Source organism: Camelus ferus, chromosome 11, assembly GCF_009834535.1.
Source record: "Camelus ferus isolate YT-003-E chromosome 11, BCGSAC_Cfer_1.0, whole genome shotgun sequence".
Classification (NCBI taxonomy): domain Eukaryota; kingdom Metazoa; phylum Chordata; class Mammalia; order Artiodactyla; family Camelidae; genus Camelus; species Camelus ferus.
In genome coordinates this window covers 72,765,269-72,792,039 of record NC_045706.1, presented here as the reverse complement: position 1 = coordinate 72,792,039, position 26,771 = coordinate 72,765,269, and the positions used below count along the sequence as shown (strand labels likewise).

The following is a 26,771-nucleotide window of genomic DNA, read 5'->3' as shown; positions in this document are numbered from 1 at the left end:
CTCCCTCTGCCTCACCCTCGGGGGCGGTGGGAGTGGCTGATGGCCTGATGGCTGCTACTTCCTTTGTTTACTGGTGTGACAGGCAGTAAGTTTCATTACAGGAACAATAAATACTTCAGTATATTTGGAGTCTGTAGAGGCGGTGTGGATTGGACATGGGGAATGACGTTCTAAGAAATGAGCAGAGGCCAAGAGACACAAGAAGAAATTTGGTCTGGCATCTTCAGGTTAAGGGAGGGTTGGGGGAGGTTCTAAGCTAGTGTGTGACGATCCATCGAATGTGGCTGCACTTTGGGGAGGTGGATGGAGGGAGGCCCGGCAGGGGTGGCAGTGGCCCTGGGGAGAGCAGGCGGGCCCGCACTGGGTAATGGTGGGGGCTGGAGAGAAGCGGTTTCACTCGCTTCTTATGTGGCATGTGGCGTAAGTGGAAAAGACGGTGCACTTATGTGCGCAGGATGTGGGGGAAGGAGGCAGGTCAAGAGGGTACCCGCGTTTCCAGCTTAGTCAACTGGATGTAGGCTTACAATCCTAGAGCAGTGCTGGAGTCCTCAGGTGTGGGCCGGCAGCATTCGCACCACCTGGGCACTGATGGAAAATGCAAATTCCCCGGCTTGACTCCAGACCAGGAGAATGAGCAATCTGTGGGGAGGGGACCAGCGGTCTGCATCTCACAAGGTCAGGTGATCCTGATGCACACTTACGTTTGAAAAGCAATGTTTTAGCTCATGGGCCTTCCAACTATTTTGCTCAGGACCCTGAAAAATGTTTGCAAAAATATGTATGTACAATTCACATATTTTAAATTTGATATCCAAATGTTTTCTTTTTAAATATAGTAGTTGCAAAGGATGTAATTTCCATCTTATTAAAAATATTGTATCTTTTAAATACAGTCAATGAAATCAAAATACTGTAGCAGTTTGGTGCCCACCTCCACACACTGAAAAGATAAACAGCTAAAACAAGAAATGAACAAGCTCTTTTTTTAAACAATTTAGCAATTTCAAAATGCTTCATTCCTCAAACATTCATACCCTTTTAATTTCCGAGTTTTATACTACATTCTGTTAGTCAACCTACTATACTTATCTGCAACAAAAATATGACTGTAATAAATTATTCATCCTCAATCTAGATAGAACTATTTTATTACATAATTGATAAAAGAGCATAACTTTTTATAATTTTGATAGTAATTATTAAACATAATAAGTAAAACATTATTGTAAACATATCTCTTAATGAGATGAGTAGGACTTGACAGTTTAATTCATGTATCTGTAGATAAATGTGACATATTAATAAGACAAACGTCAGCATCAGTTCTATTCATATTTGATTTTTTTCTAATGAAAATTAAAAAAAAAATCCCAAACACCCTATTCATATAATAAATAGAGGGAACGAAAGGAGTTTTATTATAGAAATTCTACCTAATTGTTCTGAACTCTTTCCAGGATACATGCCAAAATATCATAGAATAACCTTGCATCAAAAATGTTTAGTGTTGTAGTTCCCCTCTGCAATTCTTTTGAAAGCAAAGGAGTAGAAATTCCCTGACTTACAATGGAATTTACAACTCAGTCTCTGAAGTTATCAGAATTTTTCATGACCTCTTCAGTATACAAACAGACAATGGCCAGACCATATGTGACCACAGTACTCTGACCCACAACCTCTGCAGAAACCAGTCCAAGAAACCAAACCACAACCTCTGTATCAACTGGCCCAGAACAATCAGGATTTTGCAGTGGCCAATGACTTCAGCTTCCCTATTCCTGCCACCCCTGCTTGCCTTTCAACTCAGGGCTAACCAGAGAGTCAGGTACAGGCATACCTTAGAGATATTGTGGATTGAATTCCAGACCACCTCAATAAAGCAAAAAATAAAGTGAGTGAGTTGCACGAATTTTTTGTTCCCCAGTACATATAAAAGTTATGTTTAGACTATGCTGTAGTCTGTTAAGTGTGCAATAGCATTATGTCTTTTAAAAAAGTACATAGTTTCATTTAAAAATACTTTATTGCCAAAGATGTCAAAACAATTACCACAGCAACATCACAGATCACTGATCACAGATCACCATAAATAATGAGAAAGTTTGAGATATTGCAAGAATTACCAAAATGTGGCACCATGCCCAAAGTGAGCAAATGCTGTTGGAAAAAAATGACACTTGTTCAATGCAGGGTTGCCACAAACCTTTAATTTGTAAAAAATGCAATATCTGCAGAGCACAATAAAATGAAGCACCATGGAAGGAGGTGCGGTTGTCTGCCCCTGACACCAGTCCCATAAGATGCCCATCTCCAGCGTCCCTGGGCCAACAGCCTCTAATCGGAGCACACCTGAAGATGTCCTTTTCCACCACGAAGCTTTCCCTCTCCTTCGTCTGACTTCCAGTCTCTACCAAATGCAAGTCATGTGGCTGAGTCCCTTGCTAGAGCCAGCTCTCAAAAAATAGCCTGTGTGTTCTCACTTGGATGCTGTATTAGTCAGAGTTTTACAGCAAAACAGAACCAAAGGAGATATATATAAATCTATAGAAAGAGATTTATTATAAAGGATTGGATCATGCAGGCACGGAGGCTAAGTCCTACCACGTGCCGTCTGCAAGCTGGAAGCCCAGGAGAGCTGTGGTGTAGTTTTAATCCACATCCAAAGATGAGAGCCAGGAGTGCAGAGGTCCCACAGTAGGAGGGGATGGATGTCCCAGCTTAAACAGGGAGAGTAAATTCACCCTTCCTTGCCCTTCTTTGTCCTATTCTTGCCCTCAAAGGCTTGGATGATGTCCACCCTCACTGCTGACGGTGATCTTCGTTACTCAAAAGTCTACTAATTCACATGCTAACCCCATCCTGAAATACCCCTACAAACACCCAGCAATGTTTGCCAGCTGCCTGGGAGTCCCCCAACCCAGTCAAGGTGACACAAAACCAACATCTCAGATGTTCTTTATCTTCACACTCACTTCTCCACACCACCAGCCACATCTGGAATTGTCCCTCATTGGACATACCAAGGCTGTTACCCACTGGGAGCAAAGCCACACATGAAGATTTAGGTTGGGTAAGAGCTCTGCTGTCTTTTGTAAAGAGAGGAAAGGGTAACTGTGAAAGGGAGGTGGAGGGGAAGGGAGGACATCCTGACTCTGAAGTGTGGCCTCAGACGGATAATCTTAGAGAGGAATGCACATGGAAGTTTAAGATCAGGAAGATGGCTCCTAAAAACGCACCTGCCCCAGAAGCCTTTGGAAAGTCTTCAGTTATTCCCGAAGACAGGCTGCCACAAGGAAGACTGCTAATCCAGAGCAAAGGTGGAGGGCTCCCTTAAGCCAGGGGAGAGAGAATGGAAAAGCATGGGGGTCCTTGCAAGTCAGCGTGTCTATTTGAGCCGTCATGGTCTTCTCTGCCTGCTGTGCTTTCCATAGCAGGCTGGTTCTTCTTTTTCTTCTTCTTTTTTTTTTTTTTTCAAATTTTTAAAATAAGGTCATTTTTCACTTTTGAGGGTGAAGGAGGTGGAGGTAATTTGGTTTATTTATTCATTCATTTATCTTAATGGAGGGACTGGGGATTGAACCCAGGAACTCATGCACACTAAGCATGTGCTCTACCTCTGAGCTGTACCCTCCCCCCAAAGCAGGGTTTTTCCTTGAGTTCACATCTCAACTTAAAAGCCGTTTCTACAGAGGAGCTGCCCTGACCACTCCCTCTTAAGTCTCTGTCTAGTCCATTGTCGTATATTCTCAGCACAGCATTTTTACTGTCTGATTTTCCCCCTTCCCTCCCTCTTCTTCCCTCTCCTATCTTATTTCTCTGTTGATTTTTCCCAGCTTGAATGTCAGCTCCTTGCAGGAGCCACTCTACCTTGCAAGTCTGGTTATAGGGCTTAGCTCATAGTGTGACATCCAATATTTATTTGCTGAATAAATAAATGTCAAGAAAAGAATGTCAAGAAGTTGAGGATATTTCTATTGGGTGGGTTGTAATTTCTTTGTGAACTAGGAGGCCAAATCATTTGTTGAGAGTAAAGATGAAATGGTGGGGGGGGCACACTGAAGGGAGTGGAGTTTGGAGGGTGGGAGTGGAAGAGAGTGAGAACGAAAAGTATAAATAAACGGTTGGGCAGCATTTAGACCCTGAAATACTGAAGCTACAGGTGATGGCATCAAAAAACGAATAAGAGCATGTCATTTACTTGCCACTGTTTTGAAACAGATTTCTGATAAACTGAGCCAAGTTGAGTCACACAGTATCTGTTACAGACAGGATAATGACCACTCAAAGATGCCCATGTGAATCCCAGAACCTGTGAATATGGTACTTCATATGACAAAAGGGACTTTTGTATAAGTGATTAAAATTTAAGGGACTTGAGATGGGCAGAGTATCCTGGATGACTCAGGTGGTGCAGTGTAGCCACAAAGGTCCTTCTTAGTGAAAGCAGGAGGCCGCGGAGTCAGAGTCAGAGAAGAAGACACGAGGACAGAAGCAGTGGTGGGAGGGATGGAGGAAGGTGCCATGAGCCAAGGAATGGAGGTGGCCTCTAGAAGCTGGAGAAGTCAAGGAAACTAACTCTCCCCTGGAGCTTGACAAAGAAGCAGCCCTGCCCATACACTGGTTTTAGGACCTCTGACCTCTTAGACTGTAAGATAATACATTTTTGTTGATTTAAGCCTTGAATTTGTGGTAATATATTACAGTAGCAATAAGACATGAACACACTCACTCTTTCCATTTTATCTGGACAGTGCTCCTCAAACTGCAATGTGCAGCCATCTGGGATCTTGTTAAAATACAGCCTGTGATTCAGTGGGTCTGGCATGGTGAGGCTGGGACTCTGCACCTTTGGCAGGCGCCCAGAGGGGGCTGGGGCTGCTGGGCCGGGGACCATGCTCTGAGTAGGAAGGATCCAGAAGGCAATGTCAAGACCAAAGAGAGAAATAGTTCCTGTGAGCACATGGCCTGTGTCTTTCATCTGCATAGTCTCCCCGAATTTACATGTTGTGATTGTATTTTATAAGCACAGAGCTGCCATGAGGTAGATTCTGGCATCATCTTCTTCTACTGACGAGTAAAGTGATATTCAGAGAGGGTGGGCAGCTGGCCCAGGCTGCGCAGCTGCTCGGCTGTATTTGGCTTATGTCAGGATCAGGACTTGAGCTCAAGTTCCTTCTTTCCAACTTCTTTTCACTACAGCAAAGATAATGTGTAAAATCAAGATGCAGAAACAACCCATGAATTCAGAAGCCTCAGTGTTACTCAAGCACAGGATGCACAAAGTGCCATCAAAGGCCCCGTGGAATCTAACTGACGCTAGAATGGGTGGGAAGGAGAGGTGAGCTGTTACATGTTGTTTTCACTTGGAGACTTGACCAAAATGCTAATCACGCTTCAGGCCATCTCAGATGCACTTTTAGCATGAGGCACATTGCTTTGATACAAGTACCTTAATAATGAATTAATAGAAATGTGAGTCATTTTGTCACACTCTGCCACCTTTTTCAGAAACTTTGTATCGCATTCAGCATTTATTGAGCACTTACTGTGTGCCAAAGCATTCTCCCAGACACTACAGAATCAAAAATGTGCTCCACCTAATTCTCCCCGTGCTTTGGAATTTCTCTGTAAGATAGCAAAGAGGTAAATGCAAAAAAAAAAAAAACCCCAAAGCCTATCTGTTGATCGATACAATTACAGAAGGTTGAAAGTTTCAAGGAAGGGTTGGCTTCCAGGCATGGCAGTTATGCAGTTTGGGGAACCATTGGCCTGGTGGTCTCCCGGTGGTCCCGGCCACCTGGGAGGAGGACGGTTTGAGCACGAGCACGGCAGAAGGGGACACCCTGGTATCAGTGGAAGCTGTATGTTTGGGGACAAAGAATATATGAGAAAACTCTACACTTTCTGCCCAATTTTGCTGTGAATCTAACCACCCTAAAAAATATAATCTATTAACTCATTTTTTAAAAAATAAAAGAAAGACAGTTACCATCTCTATTAAAAGAAGATTTTGGTTGAGATGCTACGTTCTGGTCCTCAATCCTCAATCCCATTTATAGTTGTTATGTCCATGACTGTAATTTCAAGAGGTAGGCTTTGTCTCTGGATCCAAGTCATACTCATCACCTAAACCTTGAGTCTTGTCCAGAACTCTACAGTCCATGAAAGTTGATCTCCTGATTGGATTTTGCATGATTTTGGCTTTTAAGATATGTTAATGTTTCTTCTTTACATGGAAAGATCTCTGAAACTTACTAAAAACCTGCATTATTTTCATTTTATATGTTTTACAGGCCCACAGAAAACAGATATAAAAAGTATCCATCTTTAAACACTGAGTGTTTCACGAGGTTTTCACTGACTGGTGGTGGTGAATTTACAGTCATTTAGTAACAACGCTCCCCCAACTCTGAAGCCTCCAGAGAAGAGGTGTAACTAAATAATGGTCTATATGGTGCAATACTCAAGCAGAGAAGAAGCTCACATAAGACGAGAATATCAGAGGACGTACTGCCTCTTGGTGGGCCGGGGTACTATGTATGTCTTCAGAGCACTTGATGACTGACAAGAGTTTAGAATGTTAAACAGGCAAATGCCTGGCAACGGATGGGGAAAGTCCAGTAAGAATGAAGCAAGTCCAAGTGCATACAGAATATTTTGGCCTAACCTATTGTATAGTGCTCAGCAATCACTTCCTGGGTAAATGAATAAATACGTGAATTGTGAATGGATACAGCATAAAGTGCTCATGCTCAAAGACGTTAGTTTGGTTGTGCTAGTGTGTAAACCACAAGGTAGGGTTATGGATTTTGACTTACAGTAAAATAAAACCCATTCCTTCCCCTAAAAATCCTCTGTGCTCCACCTATTTCTTCATTCCTCCCCTGCCAGAACCCCTGGGGACAGCTGATCATTTTGCAATCCATATAGTTTTTGTTTTCCAGAAAGGCATACATTTGGACGCAGCAATACATAGCTTTTTTCCACGCTGGCTTCTTTCACCTAGCAATATTCATTTAAGATTTCTTCATGCCTTTTCACAGCTGCTTTTTTTTTACAATGAATTACATTCCATTTTCTGGTTGTATCACAGTCTGTTTATCCATGCACCTATTGAAGGACACCTTAGCTGCTTCCACTTTTAGGAAATTAAGACTTAAGTTGGTATAGACAATTGTTTGCAGGATTTCGTGTGAACCTACATTTTCAACTAAATTGGAAAAATAAGATTGCTGGATTGTATGGCATGGTAAGACTATTTTAGCTTTGTAAGAGACAGCCAAACTGTTCTCCAAAGGGCCTGTCCCATTTGCATCCCCGACCAGCAGTGAATGCGAATGCCTATTGCTTTGCATGCTCCCCAGCATTTGGTGTGGCCAGTGTTTGGGATTTTAGCCATTCTAAGAGACATGAAGTGGTATCTCATTGTATGAAATTCCCTTACGACAGATGATGGCGAGCATCTTTTCGTACACTTACTTGCCATCCTCATTAGTGAGCTGACTGTTCAGATCTTTTGCCCATTTTTTAAGTGGGCTACCTGTTCTCCCACCTGTTGAGTTTTAAGAGTTCTTTGCACTTTTTGATGAAAGTCCTTTAACAAATGTATATTTTGCAAGTATTTTCTTGCTGTGGTATGTCTCTTGAATCACTGAGTAAAAGTTTTGAAATTTTAAAATTCAATTTATTTAAATTAAAAAAAAAAAAAAGAACCCACAGAAACAGCTTACCCATTTCTCCCACCCTCCACACTACCTCTGGCAACCACCAGTCTGTTCTCTGTATCCAGGAGCTTAGTTACGTTTTTGTTTTTATGTACCACATATAAGCGAGATCGCATGGTATCTGTCTTTCTCTGCCTGGCTTATTTCACTTAGCATAATGCCCTTGAGGTCTGTCCATGTTTTATTTTTTGTGAATGACTAATATTCCATTTTATATATATATATATATATACACACCACAGATTCTTTATCCATTCATCCACTGGTGGATACTTGGGCTGTTTCTTTATCTTGGCTATTGTAAATAATGCTGCAATAAGCATGGGGGTGCCTATGTCTTTTCCATTTAAAAAAAATTTCCTTCAGGTAAATACCCAGAAGTAGAATCGCTCAATCGTATGGTACTTCCATTTTTAATTTTCTAAGGAAACTCCATACTGCTCTCCATTGCGATGGCACCAATTTACACTCCGACTATTCTAAGTGCGAGATGATATCTCACTGTGGCTTTGAGTTGCATTTCCCTGATGATTAATGGTACAGAGCATTGTTTTCATGTACGTGTTGGCCATCTGTATGTTTTCATTGAGAAAATGTCTACTCATATCTTCTGCTCATTTTTTAATCAAATTGTTTTTTTGCTGTTTAGTTATATGAATTCTTTATATAATTTGGATATTAGCACCATATCAGGTATTTGATTTGCAAATATTTTCCCATTCAGTAGGTTGCTTTTTTATTTTTTTGATGGTTTCCTTTGCTGTGAAGAATCTTTGATGTAGTCCCACTATTTTTTTTTTTTTTTTTTTTTTTTTTTGCTTTTATTAGTTTTGCTTTTGGTGTGAGGGTCCAAAATCATTGCCAAGACCCATGTCAGGGAGTTTATTGCAATGTTTTCTTCTAGGAGTTTTACGGTTTGAGGTCACATGTTCGAGTCTTTACTCCATTTTGAGTTAATTCTTTGTGCATGGTGTTAGGGTTGTGGTCTGCTTTCATTCTTTTGCTTCTGGCTGTCTAATTTTTCCAGCACTCTCTATTAGACTATCCTTTTCCCATTGCATATTCTTGGTTCATTAATCACAAATTAATTGAATAAGAAGTTTTTAATTTTAATTAAGTATAATTTATCATTTTTTTCTTGCATGGAATGTACTCTTGAGGTTATACCTAAAAACTCAAGGCCAAACCCAAGGTCACATAAATTTCCTCCTATATTTTCTTACAGAAGTTTTATAGTATTGTGCTTAATATTTAGGTCTATAATTGTTAAACACAGACCCGGGGAGACTAGGGATATATTATAATCTCCAGTTTCCCAGTTTCTGGCACAGAGTTCTTGAGACTTTTATACTACCCTGGATAATAAGAACATTTTTTGTTCAATGAGAAATCTCTTGGTGGATTCCTGGATGGGGAGGCTTGTCACCAAAAAGACAAAGCTGTGACTAAAAGCTTGAATTTGCAGCGCCCTCCCCCCACCCCATTCTCTGGAGAGAGGAGAGAGAGGAGGGACCAGAAATGAAGTTGATGTAACATGCCTATGTGATGAAGTCTCCAAAAATCCCAAAAGTATGAGGTCTGAGGCACTTCTGGGTCCGTGAATATATCCAAATGCTGGAGGGTTGACAAACCCCACCTCCAAGTGGACAGAGGCTCCTGTGCTCAGGACCCTTCTGGACCTCACACTACATATTTCTTCACCTGGCTACTCACCTGTATCCTTTATTATTTAATAAACCTGTAAGTTTAAGTGTTTCCTTGAGTCTGTGAGCTGCTCTAGTAAGGGGCTGAACCTTAGGAGAGGTGTGGAAACTGATTTAGAGCCAGTAGGTCAGAAGCACAAGTGACAACTGGGACTTGCAATTAGCATCTGAAGTGGGGGCAGGCAATCTCGTGGGGTCTGGGCTAAGTCTGGGTTAGTGTCAGAATTAACTGAATAGGAGGACACCCAGCATGTGTTGGAGAATTGCTTGGCATGGAAAACCCACACATCTGGTTGCAAAAATGTTCTGTGCATGAGTAGAGGAAAACTGTGTTTCTTTACAATAATCCATTTTGGGTTAATTTTTGTGACAGGTGTAAGGTCTGTGTCTACATTTTTTTCTTTTTTTGCATGTGGAAGTTCAAGTGTTCCAGCGCACTGAAAAGACTATTTTGGAAAAGACTATTTTTCTCCACAGAATTGCCTTTGTTTCTTTTCTTTGTCCAAGATCAGTTGCCTATATTTAGGTGGATCTATTTTTGAACTCTTTTCTTTTCCGATAATCCATATGTCTTTTTTAAAAATCAATATCACACTGTCTTAATGGCCATAGTTTATAGTAAGTCTTGCAATCTGATAGTGTCTATCTCTTAACTTTATTCTTTTTCAGAATTTATAGAAATAAAATTTGCATCTCTAATTATCAGAGAAATGTAAATCAAAACTACCATGAGATATCACCTCACACCTGTCAGAATGGCTGTCATTCAGACGTCTACAAATGACAAATGCTGGAGACGGTGTAGAGAAAAGGGAGCCTTCCTACACTGCTGGTGGGAATGTAGTTTGGTGCAGTCATTATGGGAAACAGTATGGAGATTCCTCAAAAGACTAAAAATAGACTTACCATATGATCCAGCCATCCCACTCCTGGGCATATATCCAGAGGGAACCTTGATTCAAGAAGATACATGCACCCCAATGTTCATAGCAGCACTATTTACAATAGCCAAGACATAGAAACAACCTAAATGTCCACTGACAGATGACTGGATAAAGAAGTTGTGGTATATTTATGGGTAGTGGAATACTACTCAGCCATAAAAAAGAACAAAATAATGCCATTTGCAGTGACATGGATGGACCTGGAGACTGTCATCCTAAGTGAAGTAAGCCAGAAAGAGAAAGAAAAATACCATATGATATTACTTATGTGTGGAATCTTAAAAAAAAAAAGAAGATAAATGAACTTATTTACAAAACAGAAACAGACTCACAGACATAGAAAACAAACTTACTGGGGGAAAGAGGGTGGGAAGGGATAAATTGGCAGTTTGAGAATTACAGATACTAATATACATATATTATATATATATATAAATATGATATATATATATATATAATAGATAAGTTCATAGTGTACAGCACAGGGAATTATATTCAATATCTCTTAGTAACTTATGGTGAAAAAGAATATGAAAATGAATATCTGTATATTCTTGTATGACTGAAGTATTATTCTATATACCAGAAATGGACACAACTTTGTAAACTGACTATACTTCAATAAAAAAAAAAAAATATATATATATATATATATACCAATAAATAAATAAACTAATCAGGTTTAAAACAACAAAAAATAATATTAATAATAATCTACATCAAACTTTAGAAAAGAAAGAAAGAAAATTTGCAAATGAGTAAGTCTTGGAGGCTAAATTTTAAATCCTCCTGATGATAATCCACGCAATACGGAATTCACTTATTCAAACACTGCATTAGTTTTCTAATTGCTGTTGTAACAAAGTTCCACAAATTTAGTGACTTAAAATAGCATCGATGTATTAATTTACAGATCTAGAGGTCAGAAGTCCTAAAATCAGCAGGGCTTCGTCCCTCCTGGAGGCTCTTGGAGACAATTCACTCCCTTGCCTTTTCCAGCTGCCTGCTTTCCTTGGTTCATGGCCCCTTCCCCATGTCACTCTGACCACTGCTTCTGTCTTCATATCTCTTTCTGTGTTGCTGACTGGGATGACATTGGACCCTCCTGGACAATCCAAGACGATCTCCTCATCTCAAAGTTAGCTGATTAGCAACCATAATCCCCCCTTCCCATGTAATATATTTACAGGTTCTGGGAACTGGGAAATGGACTCTCAGGGGGCCACCCTGCTGTCTACCACAGTGGGCCTCTGTAACCATGACAGACCGTGTGACCTTCCTCTCCTCCGCTGGTTCGATCAAATGGACACTTGATATTAGAACACTTCCAGGTGGGGGTTCGTCAAACATTGTTCAGCACTTGAACTGTAGGTTGTGTAGAACCTGGCCCTGCTCAGCCATTTCAGGCCATGTGTGGGCTGTTTAGTCAGCAGAAGAAACTGGAGACTGCAGATACACAGAAAGAAGTGGAGGCAAGAGACAGTGCAGGGAAACAGACAGAGAAAGCAGCTGCATGATGCCTTTGAAGTCACTGTTCACAGCCCAGTCCTTGGAAGGCCATGCAGATGCCCCCCATGTCTTTGAGAGAAGCCCTTTTACCTGGACCTCGGCTAGATTTTGTTTCCTTGCAACTACATGTTCCCTAACTGAGACCACGTGTATGTTCATGAGTAATTGCCATTCCTGAGCACTGATTTGGGGATTAGAAAACAAAACTTGGGCTTGAATACAGTTTCCCATCCGCCTATTCTTTCTCTTCTTATGATCAGTATCTCTTTGGGATCAGTGAAGAAAACAGTTAAAAACTGATTCAGAAAAGTTCTCTCACTGGGGACTGAGGTGTCCAATGGCTCCTGCTACTCTCGCTGACAGTTAACACATTTTTCAGTCCATTTTGAGCACTTTTTAAAAACGTTTTATTTTCTTTAGGTCAGCTGTTGTTAAAAAGAAATATGATGGCATTTGGAAGCTGAGGACATCAAATTCATAACGTGTGAACCAGCCAACCTGTCACTGTCAGTAACATGACAAGCCCAGCTAGAGTCCTTTTCTCAGAGTCCTTTCTTAGCTTGTTAAGTGACACAACACATCCCACAGCCGCCTTGGTCTTTAGGACTTTGGAACATTATCTCTGGAACACACTGTGAGGTTCCTTTTGGGCAGGAGAGGCGAGTTGAATTTGGGGACCCAGGCCAAGGCTGCAGAGTCATGGGACATAAGCCATTTCTTGTCTGGAAACCACTGCCTCTAAGCTGTGGCCCACAGTGAGAACTTTTTAAATTAACTTTTTATTAATGGTTTGTGGAAGTGTAATGTATGTACCATAAGTTCACCGATTTTAGTTCAATGATTTCTCAGTGTTACCGAAGGCAAGTTTGTGTGCCTGGTGTACCCGAGGCTGAATAAACTGTCTGAGTCTGGAGCGGAGAAAGGCTTATTGCAGGGCTGAGCAAGAAGACTGGTTGGCTTATGCCCAAGAAAACCCCAAATCCCCCGGAAGACTTTCAGCAAGCGTAGTTAAAGGCTAGGTGAGGGAGGGGGTTTTCAGGGTGTGTGACCAGCTCGTTCACAGTCCTCTAATTGGCTGATGTGGAGGGAACAGGGCGGAAAACACGATCAACCCCTAGGAGCCAGAGGCCTGGGGCCACGTGCTTTTGATCATCAAATAGTTAATTTCTTCCCCTTGGGGGTGGTTTTTAGCATCTGAAAAACTCAGGAAATATATATGAGCTATTATCATCTGGGTACTTCAGGGAGGAGCTGCAGCAGAGGATATGGTGGAGGGGTCTGACGCTGGAAGATCCCACAGGGTCGTGCTTGATTACATTAGTATAGTCACAGAATTGTGTCACCATCACTACAATATCATTTTAAAACATTTTCATCCCTCTCAAAATAAAACTCATCCCCATTTACAGTCAGTCCCCATTCCTATCGCCAGCCCCAGGCAACCACTAATCTACCTTCTGTCTCTATAAATTTGCCTTTTCTGGACATTTCATATAAATGGAATTGTAAAAAAAACGTGGCCTTTTTGTCTGGCTGTTAACTTAATATAATGTTTTGTAGGTTCATTCATATGCTAACAGGTATCAGTACTTCCTTACTTTCTATTGCCAAAAAGCATTCCATTGTACGGCTAGTCCACTTTTGTCTATCCATTTACTAAAACTATTCATTTTTACTATTATATCACAAAAATGTATTCTAGCTCAGAAAATATATTCCAAAGAACCCCCAGATGCAGTCAGATCTGGGGTACTGTCCTGTCCAGTTGGAAATTCTTGGTTAAACACTCTGCCCCTGGTATGAACTCACAGCTCAGCTCAGACCGTCTTCTGGTTAGGAGTCCTGGGTACACTGACTCAGGACTCAGGCTCTCCTAACCCATGCCTTTGAGGCTGCGGTGGATGATATCCAGCATTTAGGGGCAGGAGAACCCTGAGCCAATCAGAAAAGCACTCAGCCCTTGGCACACATCTGAGGGTGGCGTAAGTGAAAGGTCTTTGTTGACAAGATGACAACAGTTCAGAACACCTAGCAACAAAACCTGCGGATGTCCAGCTTCCCATGCCTGGCAGGCTTCCTCAGTCTCAGTGAATTAACAATTCTGCCTTGCTGTGTTTCTAGGATGCCTGGAAGAAGTTGTAAAAGGTCTGTGGATGTTTGGATTACATAATTCTCTTTTATTATTTCCTTTGTTCAACATTTATTGAGCACCTAATATATGCTAGGCCCCTTGTATACATTATCTAATTCAACCCTAGCAATGATCTTATAAAATAGATGCTATTAAACTTATTTTACAGATGGGGACATTGAACCTCAGAGAGATTATTTGTCCCACATCACTCAAGCTAAATGGTAAAGTCAAGATTTGAATCCATTTTCTCTAAGGTCAATTCTCCCTACACACTAAAGCTCCTTCGAACAAGTAATATTAAAGAAAGGAGGGGAGATGATTGATTATGGTAGAATGGTGAGGGAGGAGGTCGGAGAGGGTTAAAATAGATCTTTTCCAGTGGTTTGCGGGACAGAAAAAGGACAGAGGCTGGATACCTGTCAGAATCATAGTAATGATGGGAGTCCATTTGATGGTGCCTCCAAGGTGATTCCATTCACCCCTGAGCCCCCATTCCGTGCCATTGCTTGCCGCATCCCTGAGCTACATAAATAATCTCAGGATCAGCTAGTTTTTAAAAGATGTTAAATAATTAATATTTCATTCTGTTATATTGAAGATAGGCGACAAGTGGAAATAAAAAATGTTAAGAGACTTCCCAGGAACTTAGGCGCTGTGAAAGTCAAAGATGCTGGGGCCGGAAACTGCCTCACCAGTTGCTTTTATCAGTAAACTGCTGGCCTTCCTAACCCTGATTCACACCTTTTCCTCTGCCCAAATTCTCTTCTCACAGACATTTTGCTTGCTTGAATCCTTCTCAACCTCCATCTCTCATCATGTATAACAGGCCCTTGGAGGGGCCTTCCCCAACCCCTCCCCTCATTTTAAAGCGGGTTATTCCCATTCTTAGACAAAGCACCTGGTCTCCTCCTCCAAGTCCACAGGCAATCACAGTTTGTAACTATGTTGTTTATTGGCTCGTTCAATGTCTGCCTTGCCTCACCCGTTGCACTGTAAATTTCCTGAGAGTAGGGAGCAAGTCTGTTAAAAAGAAAATCAGCAGTAAGACAGGTCAGGCTTCAAGACTGCTTCCACACCGGCTCACAAGCCCCTTCAGCAGCGAATTGCTGCTTTTTGGAAGTTCATGCCTTTTGTAGACCAGCAGGCCGCCGGGTACCCAGGAGCCAAGCCGCAGCCCGCTGGCTTCAATCTGACCCTGAGAGCGGTTCGGCAGGACGCACTCCAACCTGTCATTGCCTGAGGCTAATAAAGCTATTGGCTCTGTGGGGACAAGTTGGCACACCCTGGGCCTTTCTCCCCGGGCACCTCAGGTTCAACAACTCCAGAAAGTCCCGGGAAAGGACATGTTAAATTGTGAAAAGAACCACTCAACTGTTCAACTGTTACTTTAATTTTTGTTGTCATTTTTAAATTTTGTAAATTTAAATTTACACAAAGCTGCCTTAAATGAAGTCCCAGGAGCTTTACTGGGGCTGAGGGAGAGATGCTTAGAGAATGTTTCCTTAGCCAGGAAGCATCTAGAAGCCACGAGGAGACTAATGCGCCACAGCACTCTCGCAGTCCTTAATGGCGCGTCCCAGGCCAGGCCAGGCAGCCTTCCAAGCCTCTTTTCCTGCCTCTCTAGCCTCTGAGGTAGGAGGGATTTCAAGTGTTTGTTAGCAAATGCATTTGCGTGCCCAGCGCTCAGCGAAGCCGAACAAACCGGAACAACTGAGTTTGGCGCAGAGAAAGGTTTACCGCAGGGCCAAGCAAGGAGAATGGGTGGCTCGTGCCCAGGAAAACCCAGAGGCCCCCGAAGGCTTTCAGCAAAGCATATTTAAAGACCAGGTGAGGGAGGTGGGCCGCAGGGTGTGCGATCAGCTCGTGCACAGTCCTGACTGGCTGGTGTAGAGGGACCAGGGCAACAGGGTGGTCAATGCTATCAAACCTGAGGTGCCAGAAGGTCTGGGGCCATGTGCTCATGATCATCAAGTAGTTGATTTCTTCCCTTTGGTGGTGGGTTTTAGCATCTAAAAAACTCAGGAAATATACCTGAGATACTATGATCTGGGTCTTTCAGGCAGGAGCTACAGCAGAGGATGGGGGAGGGTTCTGACCCTGGAAGCCCCACAGGGCCCTGCTCGGTTACGTGTTGGGATAGACACAAATTAATTCCCAGTAAGCAAGTAATGCAGTCATTTTGCCCTAAAACTCTACTGACAGTCGTTTCTATACTATTATAAGAAAACCTAGTTGTGCTGTCAGAGGTAACAGTTTCCCCTTCCCCAGCAAGCACCCTGAGCGCAGGTTTGCACAGCTGGTGCCCCAACACAGGTGAATGGAGTCTAATCGCCCACCAGCCCTCATCTGCTCTCCTAAGGAAGATGAACTGATGCAAAGTTTCTCAAGGAAACCCCTACTTTGTGCTGCCCCATTAAAACTGGCAAGTAGCCATTTCCTAGGGAAGTGTAAATTACCTGTGGACAATTCTGTGGAAGGATCTGCTTGGGGAGATGCAAATTTCAAATTTACTTTGGATTCACTTCTTGTCAGAACAAGTGCCCTTAATTTCTGTGTGGAGGTGCAAAGCTTTTGTAATGAACAGGCAAGCTGTTGCCTCTGAACTAAAATATATCTTTTCACTCTTTTTGGCCTTTTCCCATATTGTGATAATTAACCAAATTGATTCTTATATTCTAGGAGAAAATGCTGACACTTAGAACTCAATGTAAAAGCATCTTTTAAATACATATACAATATAAATATATAGTGAAGATTTGAGGGAACAATCTGGTTTAAATCAACATTAAGATTATCTTCTGGAATGTGCATGGACAAAGTAACATTTATTAGGAAAACAATGTGTGCATGCTATTTGTGGAGCCTTGGCTTAATAAAAATTCATGTGTTTGGCCTAATTTTTATGGACAGTTCTTATTTTAGTAGTTAAGGCAGAGAAAATATCACTAAACCTGGAGTGCTCCCTGGGACATGGTTTCCTCTCTTCTGCCTGTTGACTGAAATAAAGTGCACAATATAAGATTAGTGAGTTTCAGTTTTATTCAGGCACCTAACTGAGAACTCCGGCCCAGGAGACAGCCTCTCAGATAGCTCTGAGGAATTGCTCTGAAGAGGTAGGGGAGGAGCCAGTAAGCACATGATATTTTTTTTTTTTTTTAAGCTAGGAAATGCAAGTAGTCAAGCATTGGTAAAAGACTAGCTTGATTAATCACAAAGAACAAATATCTCAAGTTAACATTTTAGTTATTTTCTATGTATGGGAAGATGCAAGAATCTGGAGTCATTGAAATTCTTCTTTGGATGTGCACCTTCACTGTCTCGGGGCCCATATATCCAAAAGCACAGGGTGCTTCTCTGGTTTCCCACCCTGAATTCCCTGCAGGGCACACTGTCTGCAGTGGGCTGTGGTTTAACCCTGATGAGCCACACTCTTTGTTCTGTTTGTTTACATGTCCATATATATGCTGGAATCTTTAACCATGGTCCCTCCTGTTCTGTGAATTCTTTATTGAAGTGATGGTAAGCTCTGTCCAGGGCAAGGACTTACCCCCATTAAACCCCTGATAGACTATATATTTTTCCCCACAGGATGTTAAATAAGAAATGTTATCTTACAAGTGAAAATAGTAGTACTTTAATACCTGCATGTCATTTTAAGTCCATCAAAATATATAATACTGTTTTTAACAACTCAGTGACAGTTTGGATCAGCCTTTGCAGAAGAGTTGCTCAAGAAGCTCTGAGAAATCAAAGTTAAGGCCTTTTGTCCAAAAAGAGCCGCCATCCACTACATGTGGCTGTTGTGCAAGTGAGTGAGGCCGGTCTGGACTGAGATGTGGCTGTTGGGGTAAAATTGATGCTGGATCTTTTTCTTTTTAAATCAGCAAAACAAAAACAAACTAAATTTTATTAGGGTTGGTGACTAACAGCCTAGGGGTTTGAAAAAACTTGACTGTCCCTGTGCTGCAGAAGAAGCACACCTGTTTTAAGATATGGTCCTGAACAAAAGCTAAAAGGACAGAGAATTGATAACTCATCAAGCGGAAGCTAACACAGTTTTACTAACAAGGTGTCAGTGTAAATCTCCACAAACTTTTTAACTCACAAATTTGATTCTGAAAACTCACTCAGTGAAAATTGCTGATGTCTTTTTGCCTGCAGAGTGGCTTTTCTCACCCCATGTCACTCAAGGAAGTACTTTCCCTCTTACAGGAAACAGAAAATGCCTCCCGCTTTAGGGTCACAGCATGAGGTCTTTTTGCTGCTGTCAGTCTTGTGGTCCAGGGTGGAGCTTTCTTTAGATTCTAAAACTCTGAACTTTCCACAAGATAAAAAATGTAGTCAAGTGTTACTTTGCACCACCTGACAGACACCACCATGCTTAGCAGTGAAAACGTCCAGATTATGGAATAAATGTACATACAATGGCAATTTACCTCCCGTGGTTCATAGGATGAATGGTTTCTGGAAAGTTAATTTTGGAATATCTCTCCAGATACCCATGATGAATTTACCCAAAGGGCAATCCTGTTTATGTTTTGGCCCAGAAAGAAAATGCAATGACTATTAGACATGTATGGTTTGTACCCAAGAATTAGGCTGGATTTCATGAGAATAGACATAGAAATAGAGGTAAGTGGTTACTTAGCTGCAATATATCATTTGTAGTCCAGGTGGGAGCTTCCAAAATGGAATCTAAGATACTAAAGGATACACATCCAAGTGCATGTGGAACATTCTCCAGGATACAACATATGCTGGGTCATAAAACTCTTAAAAAAAATGTAGAAGTACAAAAAAAAGTGTGTTCTCCAACCACAAGGGAATTAAATTAGAAATCAAATTTTGAAAATCCAAATATCTGGACACACTCCCTAAGAACTTTCATTTGGGGAATTCTTAGGCAGTTTGCTCATTGTGTCTTCATGGTGTCATGAGGGTGGGTATGTACTATAAAGGAAATGAGGCAGAGGGATAAGTATGTTGTCCTAGATAAAGTGACGCATAGGGTCGGATGTAAGCCTCGGAGGCTAGCCTCTAGGCTGTGCAGCAGGACTGAAATTTGCCATCAGTTTCCCTGGGTGGTTTGTCTCAATTGTAATTGACACTGGATTTTAAAGACTTCATATGAAAAAAAAAATCTCCTTAATTACTTTAATTGATTTTTTTCTTTAAGTAGTTTTGGATATTTTGGGTTAAATAAAATATATTATTAAAATTAATTTCATCTGTTTCTTTTTACCTTTTTAAAGGGTACGACTAGAAAATTAAAAATTACCAATAACACTTAAACATTCTATTTCTATTGACTGAGCCTTTTGGTCTTTGACTGTTTTCAGCTGAAAATAATCTGCATGCCAAGGGATTTTAGGGTGGCAAATTTCGCCTGCCTACACAAACAATCTGAAAACTTCTGGCTTAATATGTGTGGAAAGCTCACGCATGCCTATGAATTTAAGAAGGAGGTTTATGTTCTATTTGCAGCAACAAGGAATACACGCAATTTAGAATTCTTTGCCTTAACTCTTTCCTAATGTAGGAACAAATTTGTAGTGCACTCTGTATTGCTTGAAGAAGTATTATTTGACTTTTTCTGTGTTTTGTAAACATTTTATTTTCAAATACTGCATTGGTGATAAAATGAAAGACAGTAGTAAAAACTGAAAGCTATGTAACTACTAGTTTGTGATGCACATAAATATCTCTGTAAACAGAGCTCTAGGAATTATTTCCTGCTTTCCAGAAAATTTCTGGTTAAAAGCAAGGACTTGTTATAATGTGACCAATTTTGTGGAGAGCTGGAATATTTAGACAGATGTATTGTTTCATGGAAGTGCTTTATGTACAAATATCTCCAGAAAGAGTTAATTCTCCATGTGAGATATTTGGTGCCATAGATACAGTGCTTAAAAGCTCATTTTTCCTGTTAGGTTCTGCCTTCAAATTTTTGATTTAGCTTGATTAACTGAAAACTAAAATTTTGAAAGAATCTTTATTTTTTATTCATTCAGTAAACATTTACTATTGTTGAACCCAAATCAATGTGCCCAATGCAGTGAGGCCAAGCCGACCGAAACACTGAAGGAGTTTGGAGCAGAGGAAGGTTTGCTGCTGGGCCAAGCAAGGAGAACTCCCTGATGCTTTTTGGGGGAGGGTTTGCACAGGCACAGTGTGGGGGAGAGTTTCAGGGTGTGTGACCTTCCTCTGATTGGCTGTTGCTGCAGTAACAGGGTGGTGATCCGGGAATCTCAATCCTCAGCCTCTGGTTCCAAGCAGTCTGCGGTCCATGTGCTTGTGGTCAGAATGCAGCCACCATGCTCCACTGGGTGGGGAGGGGGGGGTCTTAGTTTCTGCAGAATAACTCAAAGACATGTCAAACTGTCATCTCCATCCCTTCAGGAGAAATGAGGAGTCTTCTGACTCTACTGTCCTAGTAACTGATGAGTCTGCTCTTTGGAACTCAGGGAGGGCCTAGGAGGCTAAAGCCCTTTCCCTACAAACAAGAAACAGGGGACACAGAAAGGCTTTTGTGCCCTGGAGGGCCCAGTAGGGTCCTGCTCAGTTTCACTATTCCCTCTGTGACAGGGTTCATGATAACGCAGGGGTCTCCACCACAGCACTACTGACATTTTGGGCTGCATCACTCTTGGTTTTTGGGGGGGTGCTGTCCTGTGCATGGTGTTTAGCGGGTTCCTTTGTGCCAACCCCCACATTCTGACAACCAAAAAAGTGGCAGTTGGGATGAGAGACCTGAATGGACGGGCTTAGGAGACATTAAGGAAGAAGAATGGAGAAGTCTAACCGGTAGATTGTGGGGACAGGAAGGGAGGGGGGAGTCAGCAACAAGTCTATCTGGGGCACCTGGAGAGATGGTGGTGTGTTTACTGAATGAAAAAATAAAGGAGAGTGAAATATGTAAGAAAAGACGAGTTCAGTTTCAGACCTGTTGGGTTCGAATGCAGCCATGGTGGGAGACTTGCCTTCCAGGCAGCAGGTTCAGGGTTCAGGACTGTAGGACTGAGAGGTAGATTTGGGTCTCGGTCTTAGTAGTTGATGTCAAGGTAGAGCTGTCTTTTAAGAGAAGGTCTTTCACCTGCTGGAGAAAAGGATGAACTGGATAATTAAAATGCAATTTGATTTTTTTTTTAGAGATTCTCGAACATTTCACCAAGGCTAAGCAGAAAGGAAACGAAAAAAGTTTATCAACAACATTTTGGTATATATTAGAGACAATTGAGAGAGTGATGGAGGATGAAGAGAGCTGAAACAAGACAGAAGAAGAAATAACATGGCGTTCAGACAAACAGGTGGGTGAAAGTGAAGAAAGGAAGGTTGTTGACTCACTTAGTGTTTGTTGAGTGTCATTAACCAACATGCAATGCTACTTTCAAAGAAGCGGGAAATTTCACACATTCTTGCAACCCACTTTCTTACCCAACATTTTAGCCTGAAAAATTTCAAACATACAGAAAAGTTCAAAGAATTTTTACAGAGACACACATATATCTATCACCTAAACTTTACAATTAAAATTTTACTATACTTTATTATATATCTGTCCATGTATCCATCCATGACAGCATCTTGTTTATTTGATGCATTTTAGAATAACATGCAGAGATTGGTACATTTATCCAAAGTATGCCTGTGTATATATGTATATATTATATGCATATACGTATATATGCATTTATATATGTATATATTAAGAACTGGAGTTCATGATTTGAACTCCAATACACTTTTTCTTATATTATTTTTAAAGTTGATATCCAATTTTCTCTGTTGGAAAATGGGTAGCACCACCTTTTATTTTATCTGCAGTGCTTGTGACCTTTCCGCGGTGCTAATACTGAAGACTTTTACCAACAACTATGCTAGATTCGACCCTTGAATATAGAGACTGGCCACTGTTGCCTATTTGTCTTCTGTATCCTCATACCTAGCATGTGTCCAGGCACAAGGTAGGATCTTTGATGTTTGTTTATTAATTAAATTGGATGGAAAGTACCTCCCTACCCTTGTGAGTTTTAAATAAGCCTTTGCATGTGATAGAGCTCTGTCATCTGTGACCTGCTGCACAACTGTCATCTATTGTTTCACATTCAAAGGATGTGAAAAAATCAGCAGTCTTCTCTCTCCATTTCCTTCTCTTTCTTCTCCCTCTTTGCTTTCTTCTCTCCTCTTTTATCTTCAGAACTTGTAGAATTTATCTCAGAAAAAATAGTAAGGAAACAAATAGCTCAGAATCAAAGACGTCTTATTAAAGAAAAAGCAAAAATAAGATCCATAGTACCTCAGTACTCAAAGAAGCAGAAAATTCTTAAAGCCTAAGGCAAAATATGCCCTCTGTGGAGCCTGGATTCTAGAAGAGAGCAGTCTTGTGAAAGACGTGAAATAAAGGCTTTTCAAGGACTCTGGAATTGCTCAGAGACTGGGATAGTACCCTGGCAGTTATTAAAGTTGCTTTCTCAGGACCATTTACTCAAAAGGGCCACCTGAGGGTAACTGGCCAGCAGGCCATAAGTTATCATCTATTTTAAGAAAATAATTAGAAAAAGGCTAGCAATTATTGCTGCATGATGTTTTTGCACCACAGAATTATAGGACCTTAAAAAATGTATTTTTGATAAAATGGTTAAGGAGGGAGGTTTAAAATGTTGGTTCGCAATAATATTTGCTTGCTACATTTAAAACGCATCATATAATATGTAGTGTTTTTTCCTCCTTTGGGCTTACTTTAAAAATACTAACATGTTGGCTGGGAATTTCGTGTTTGCAAAGTAATTAACAATTAACTTCTAACTTAAATACTTGTAACATTATTGATTTATGCCACTTTAACCTTATTTTAATTTACTGCTTGGAGCTTCTTTAAATGCCAATGATGTTTAAACAGGCCGTTTAAATATAGATAACTAAATTTCTAAGTAATTAAAATAGTGACAAGATTTGCAATGAGGAAAATTTTTATCTTAATACTGAAGAAGAATGTTAAGAAAATCAGGAAGGAAGAAATTTTTCTGTACCCTTCTAGGTTCTTCTGGCTGGTCTAAGAATTAAATTGACAGAATAACAGGAGAATATCAGACAAAAGTTTAATAACGTGCATAGGAGAGACCCAGGAAAACTGAGTGATTTGCCAGAATGGCTGAAGCCCTCAACTTAAATACTGTCTTCAGCCACAGACAGCAGGGGATGCTGGGTATAGCAGTCTGGGACTTCAAAGGGGAGCAAGAGAATTCATGTGGAGATAGAAAAGCAGAAGTGTTTGGTAAACGAATGTCTGCTGGGCCGCTCAGAGACAAGGGACTGAGTGGACTCTGATCTCTAGGCCCACTGATTCCCCATCACACCCAGCACTCACTCCTTGCAGATACCACTAATCATAGCTCTATTCAGCTCTATTTGAATTCTTTAGGCAGCAAAGTGGGAGGTAAAAAGAAAGACTTCCTTAGTCTTCTGTTTCTTAAAAATAATCAGCTATAATTAATCCTAATGCCATAGACACACATTTTGGGGTGGCAAATTTTGCTCGCCTATTCAGTGAACTGTTGCAAACTTTCATAGTAAAGGCAGGGACAAAGTCTGTCTTGAAGGGTTTGCTTGGGAGAGTGGTGGTTTATGGCATACCATGTGATTTCTTGTGTTAGTGCCAAGGGTGTTTCCTTTTGTCTTTTCCTTTTTTGTAGGCGGCAACAATAGGGACATGTTTAATATTGATGAGCTTGACCTCCTGGGAGTTAAGTATGTGCACCCTTTTTGAATATAAATGCTGTTTGCTTTATATGGTAAATAAAGAGAAATTTAGAGATTAGCATTTTAATCAAGTCTAATCTCAGTATTTTGATTCCCCCACCTTGCCATTTTGTCAAAAAAAGTTTGAAAAATGAAATTTTGAAATGACAGCCAGTGTTCTCTCATGGAGATGCAAGCTCTGCATGAACATAAAAGCAGCACTATGTGTAAGTAATCTTTCCCAAACCATACGTCAAGTACATTAAGTGTTTAAGGTGATCAATTATTAAAGAAAAGAACAACCCATTCAACCAATATTTATTGAAGAGCCATGTTTCTGCAGGCAGGTTGGAGGGGGCAGTGTATGTGGCCTTACGTTATCGCACCTCTAAACGGGAATTTGGCTTCCCTTTTCCCCTTTAAAAATTTTCGTTTTTGTTAGTGTGCATCTTCCAGCTGCCAAGCTGTTTGGCAGTCGATTCCGGAGGCGGCGGAGCTTAAGGTCCCAGAGACAGAGGGGCGCTCTTCCCGCTTCAGAGGCTGGGGGCGGGGCCAAGGGACCTAGCGGGGGCGGGGCCTGGGGCGGGGCCCGGTGCGTTCCCCGCGGCCATTGGCGGCGCTCCGTGAGCGTGTTCGCTCCGGCCCGGGCGGGCGCAGCCGCGGCGCCCTGTGCGAAGCGCGGCAGGTGCGCGAGGCGGCCTCCTTCCCTCCCAACGGCTCGCGGGGCCGCCGGACTTGCCGGGAGCCCAGCGCGGCCGGGCTGAGGGGCCGGTATGGCCTGAGCGCCCGCGGCGGGAGGCAGCAGCAGCATGGGGAACCAGGACGCGAAGCCGAAGAGGAGCGCAGGCGATGCCCCGCACGGAGGTGGCGGCGGCGAGGACGCTGCCGGGCTCCGCGACGCGGAGGGCACAAAGAAGGGGGGCGGGGGCAAGAAGGCGCCGGGCAGGCACGGCAAGGGGGCCGGCGGCGGCGGGGAGCCGGGCAGGAAGAAGAGTAAGTCGGACCCCAGAGCCTCGGTCTTTTCCAATCTGCGGATCAGGAAGACCCTGTCTAAGGGGAGAGGTTCCGGCGGCTCCCGTGAGGATGTGCTGGACCCCCAGGCCCTGCAGGCCGGAGAGCTGGACAGCGCCCACTCCCTGGTCACCAAAACCCCAGACCTCAGCCTCTCGGCCGACGAGACGGGCCTGTCAGATACTGAGTGTGCTGACCCTTTCGAGGTGACACGACCCGGTGGCCCCGGGTCGGCCAAGGCCGGGGTCGGGGGCCCGGCGGTCGCCGAGGATTCAGAGACTGCGGCAGGGGCGCAGGATGGACAAAGGACCAGCTCGGGGTCGGACACAGACCTCTACAGCTTTCACTCGGCTACGGAGCAGGAGGATCTGCTCTCGGATATCCAGCAGGCGATTCGCCTCCAGCAGCTGCAGCATCAGTCCCAGGGCCTCGAGTCGCCCGCAGCGTCGCCCCCGTCCGCCACTCCCCAGCCCGGGGCCCTGCTGGGCCTGGACCGACCCCTGCCAGGCCCCAGTGCCGAGGAGGCGCTGCCCGCGCGCCCTGACCGGCCCCCGGCTGCAGACCCTCCCGCGACCGCCGCCTTGCCGTCTCCTGGGTCTGCACCCGGGGAGCGCGCGGCCGGAGTCCCTGTGCGAGGGGCTGGGGACACGGACGAGGAAGGCGAGGAGGACGCTTTCGAGGACGCCCCTCGAGGGTCCCCGGGGGCGGAGTGCGGCCCGGTGGTGGGAGAAGCACCGCGGAGGCCGGGGGCTTCGTACGAGGAGGGGGCGCCGATCCCCGGCGCCCCTTCGGCCGCCTCCCTGCCCGGCAGCCCCTCTCGCAGCCCGCGCTGCCTCAGGCCCCGCCCGCTCCTCGCCCCTTGCTACGTCAGGACCACCACCCGGCAGCTCAGCTCGCCCGGGCCTTCCCCGTCTCCGTCCCCCAGCCACAGCCCCAGGGTCCAGAGACGGCCGGAGTCCTCCTTGGACCGGGGGACCAGACCTGTCACTGCCGCCGCGGCCGTCCCGGCCAGGAAGCCCCGAGCGGGCCGCAGCCGGTCGGCCGACTGGACCGCGGAGCTGGGCCGCGCGCCCGGGGCTGGGGGCTCCGCGCACCTGCCGCAGCGCCGGGCAGGCGGCCTCCAGGATGTGTTCGCAGGTGAGCGCCGGGCCTGCAGGGTCCAGGGCGCCTGCCTATCGGGGAAATGTCTGTTTTCATGCAGGATCTTAAAGGAGCAGCTTAGCCGTATCTAGCCTAAGTCCTCTCGAGAAAGGGCCACTCTGTTCACTTCGCCAAAATATCTGTGCTTCTCTATGTCCAGGGTGACGCCAGGCAGATAATCTCCTTTTTTGCACCGTTTGAAAAGCCATCGTTCTCTTTCCTTCCTCATCCCACAGCATTAAAAATAGCAAGATTGTTGATGGTCCTTGGACAAATCGTCTATTCTAGGACAGCTCTGATACACATGTGTATGTGCACGCATGTACTTCGTGGTTTCTCAGGGATCTGGGTGGACTCCTTAGTGAACTGAGTGGTCACTCCTGTTTGCTGATGCAACCAAATCTGTTACATGCTTGTAGAAAATTATTAAATAGTGGTATAGAATGTTAGGGATCATTTGCGTTTGGTTTCCTGGGCCAATCAGAACAGGGTGTGGCTTGGGGATAGTGAGGGTGAGCTAGCCAAAAGCACACGTGATCCTGCTGGTACATTCCCTAGCCGCTGGTACTGGGCTCTGCCAGGCATCACAAAGCTAGCTGAAGGGTCAGCTCACTGTGGTAGATGTCAAGTAGTATGATGAGTTTATGCTTACTTAGGTCCCAAGGCCTTACCTGAAGTACTCACTGGTAGAATGTCAGTTTGTTTCATGTTTACTAACTTCTCTTAATTTTTAGATGAAATATTGAGGGTAGGAATTTAAGGAGCAAGGGAAAATGAAGATTTATGCAAGTATAAGTAGGTTGTGATAAGTATTTGAATAATTATAATTTTCAAACGTGATTTGAAAAGCTTAATATCTTATATTCTA

At 43.1% G+C, this 26,771-nt stretch overlaps 1 protein-coding gene across 1 annotated transcript in view; it reads left to right on the top strand.

Moving 5' to 3' along the window:
- The first annotated feature begins 24,297 nt into the window (after positions 1–24,297).
- LOC102510773 (formin-2) overlaps positions 24,298–26,771 on the top strand; it is a 286,001-nt gene continuing 283,527 nt past the window's right edge. Inside the window, 1 exon segment of the mRNA XM_032491868.1 lies at positions 24,298–25,900. Within this exon segment, the coding sequence (XP_032347759.1) occupies positions 24,562–25,900 (1,339 nt within the window). The 5' untranslated portion in view covers positions 24,298–24,561.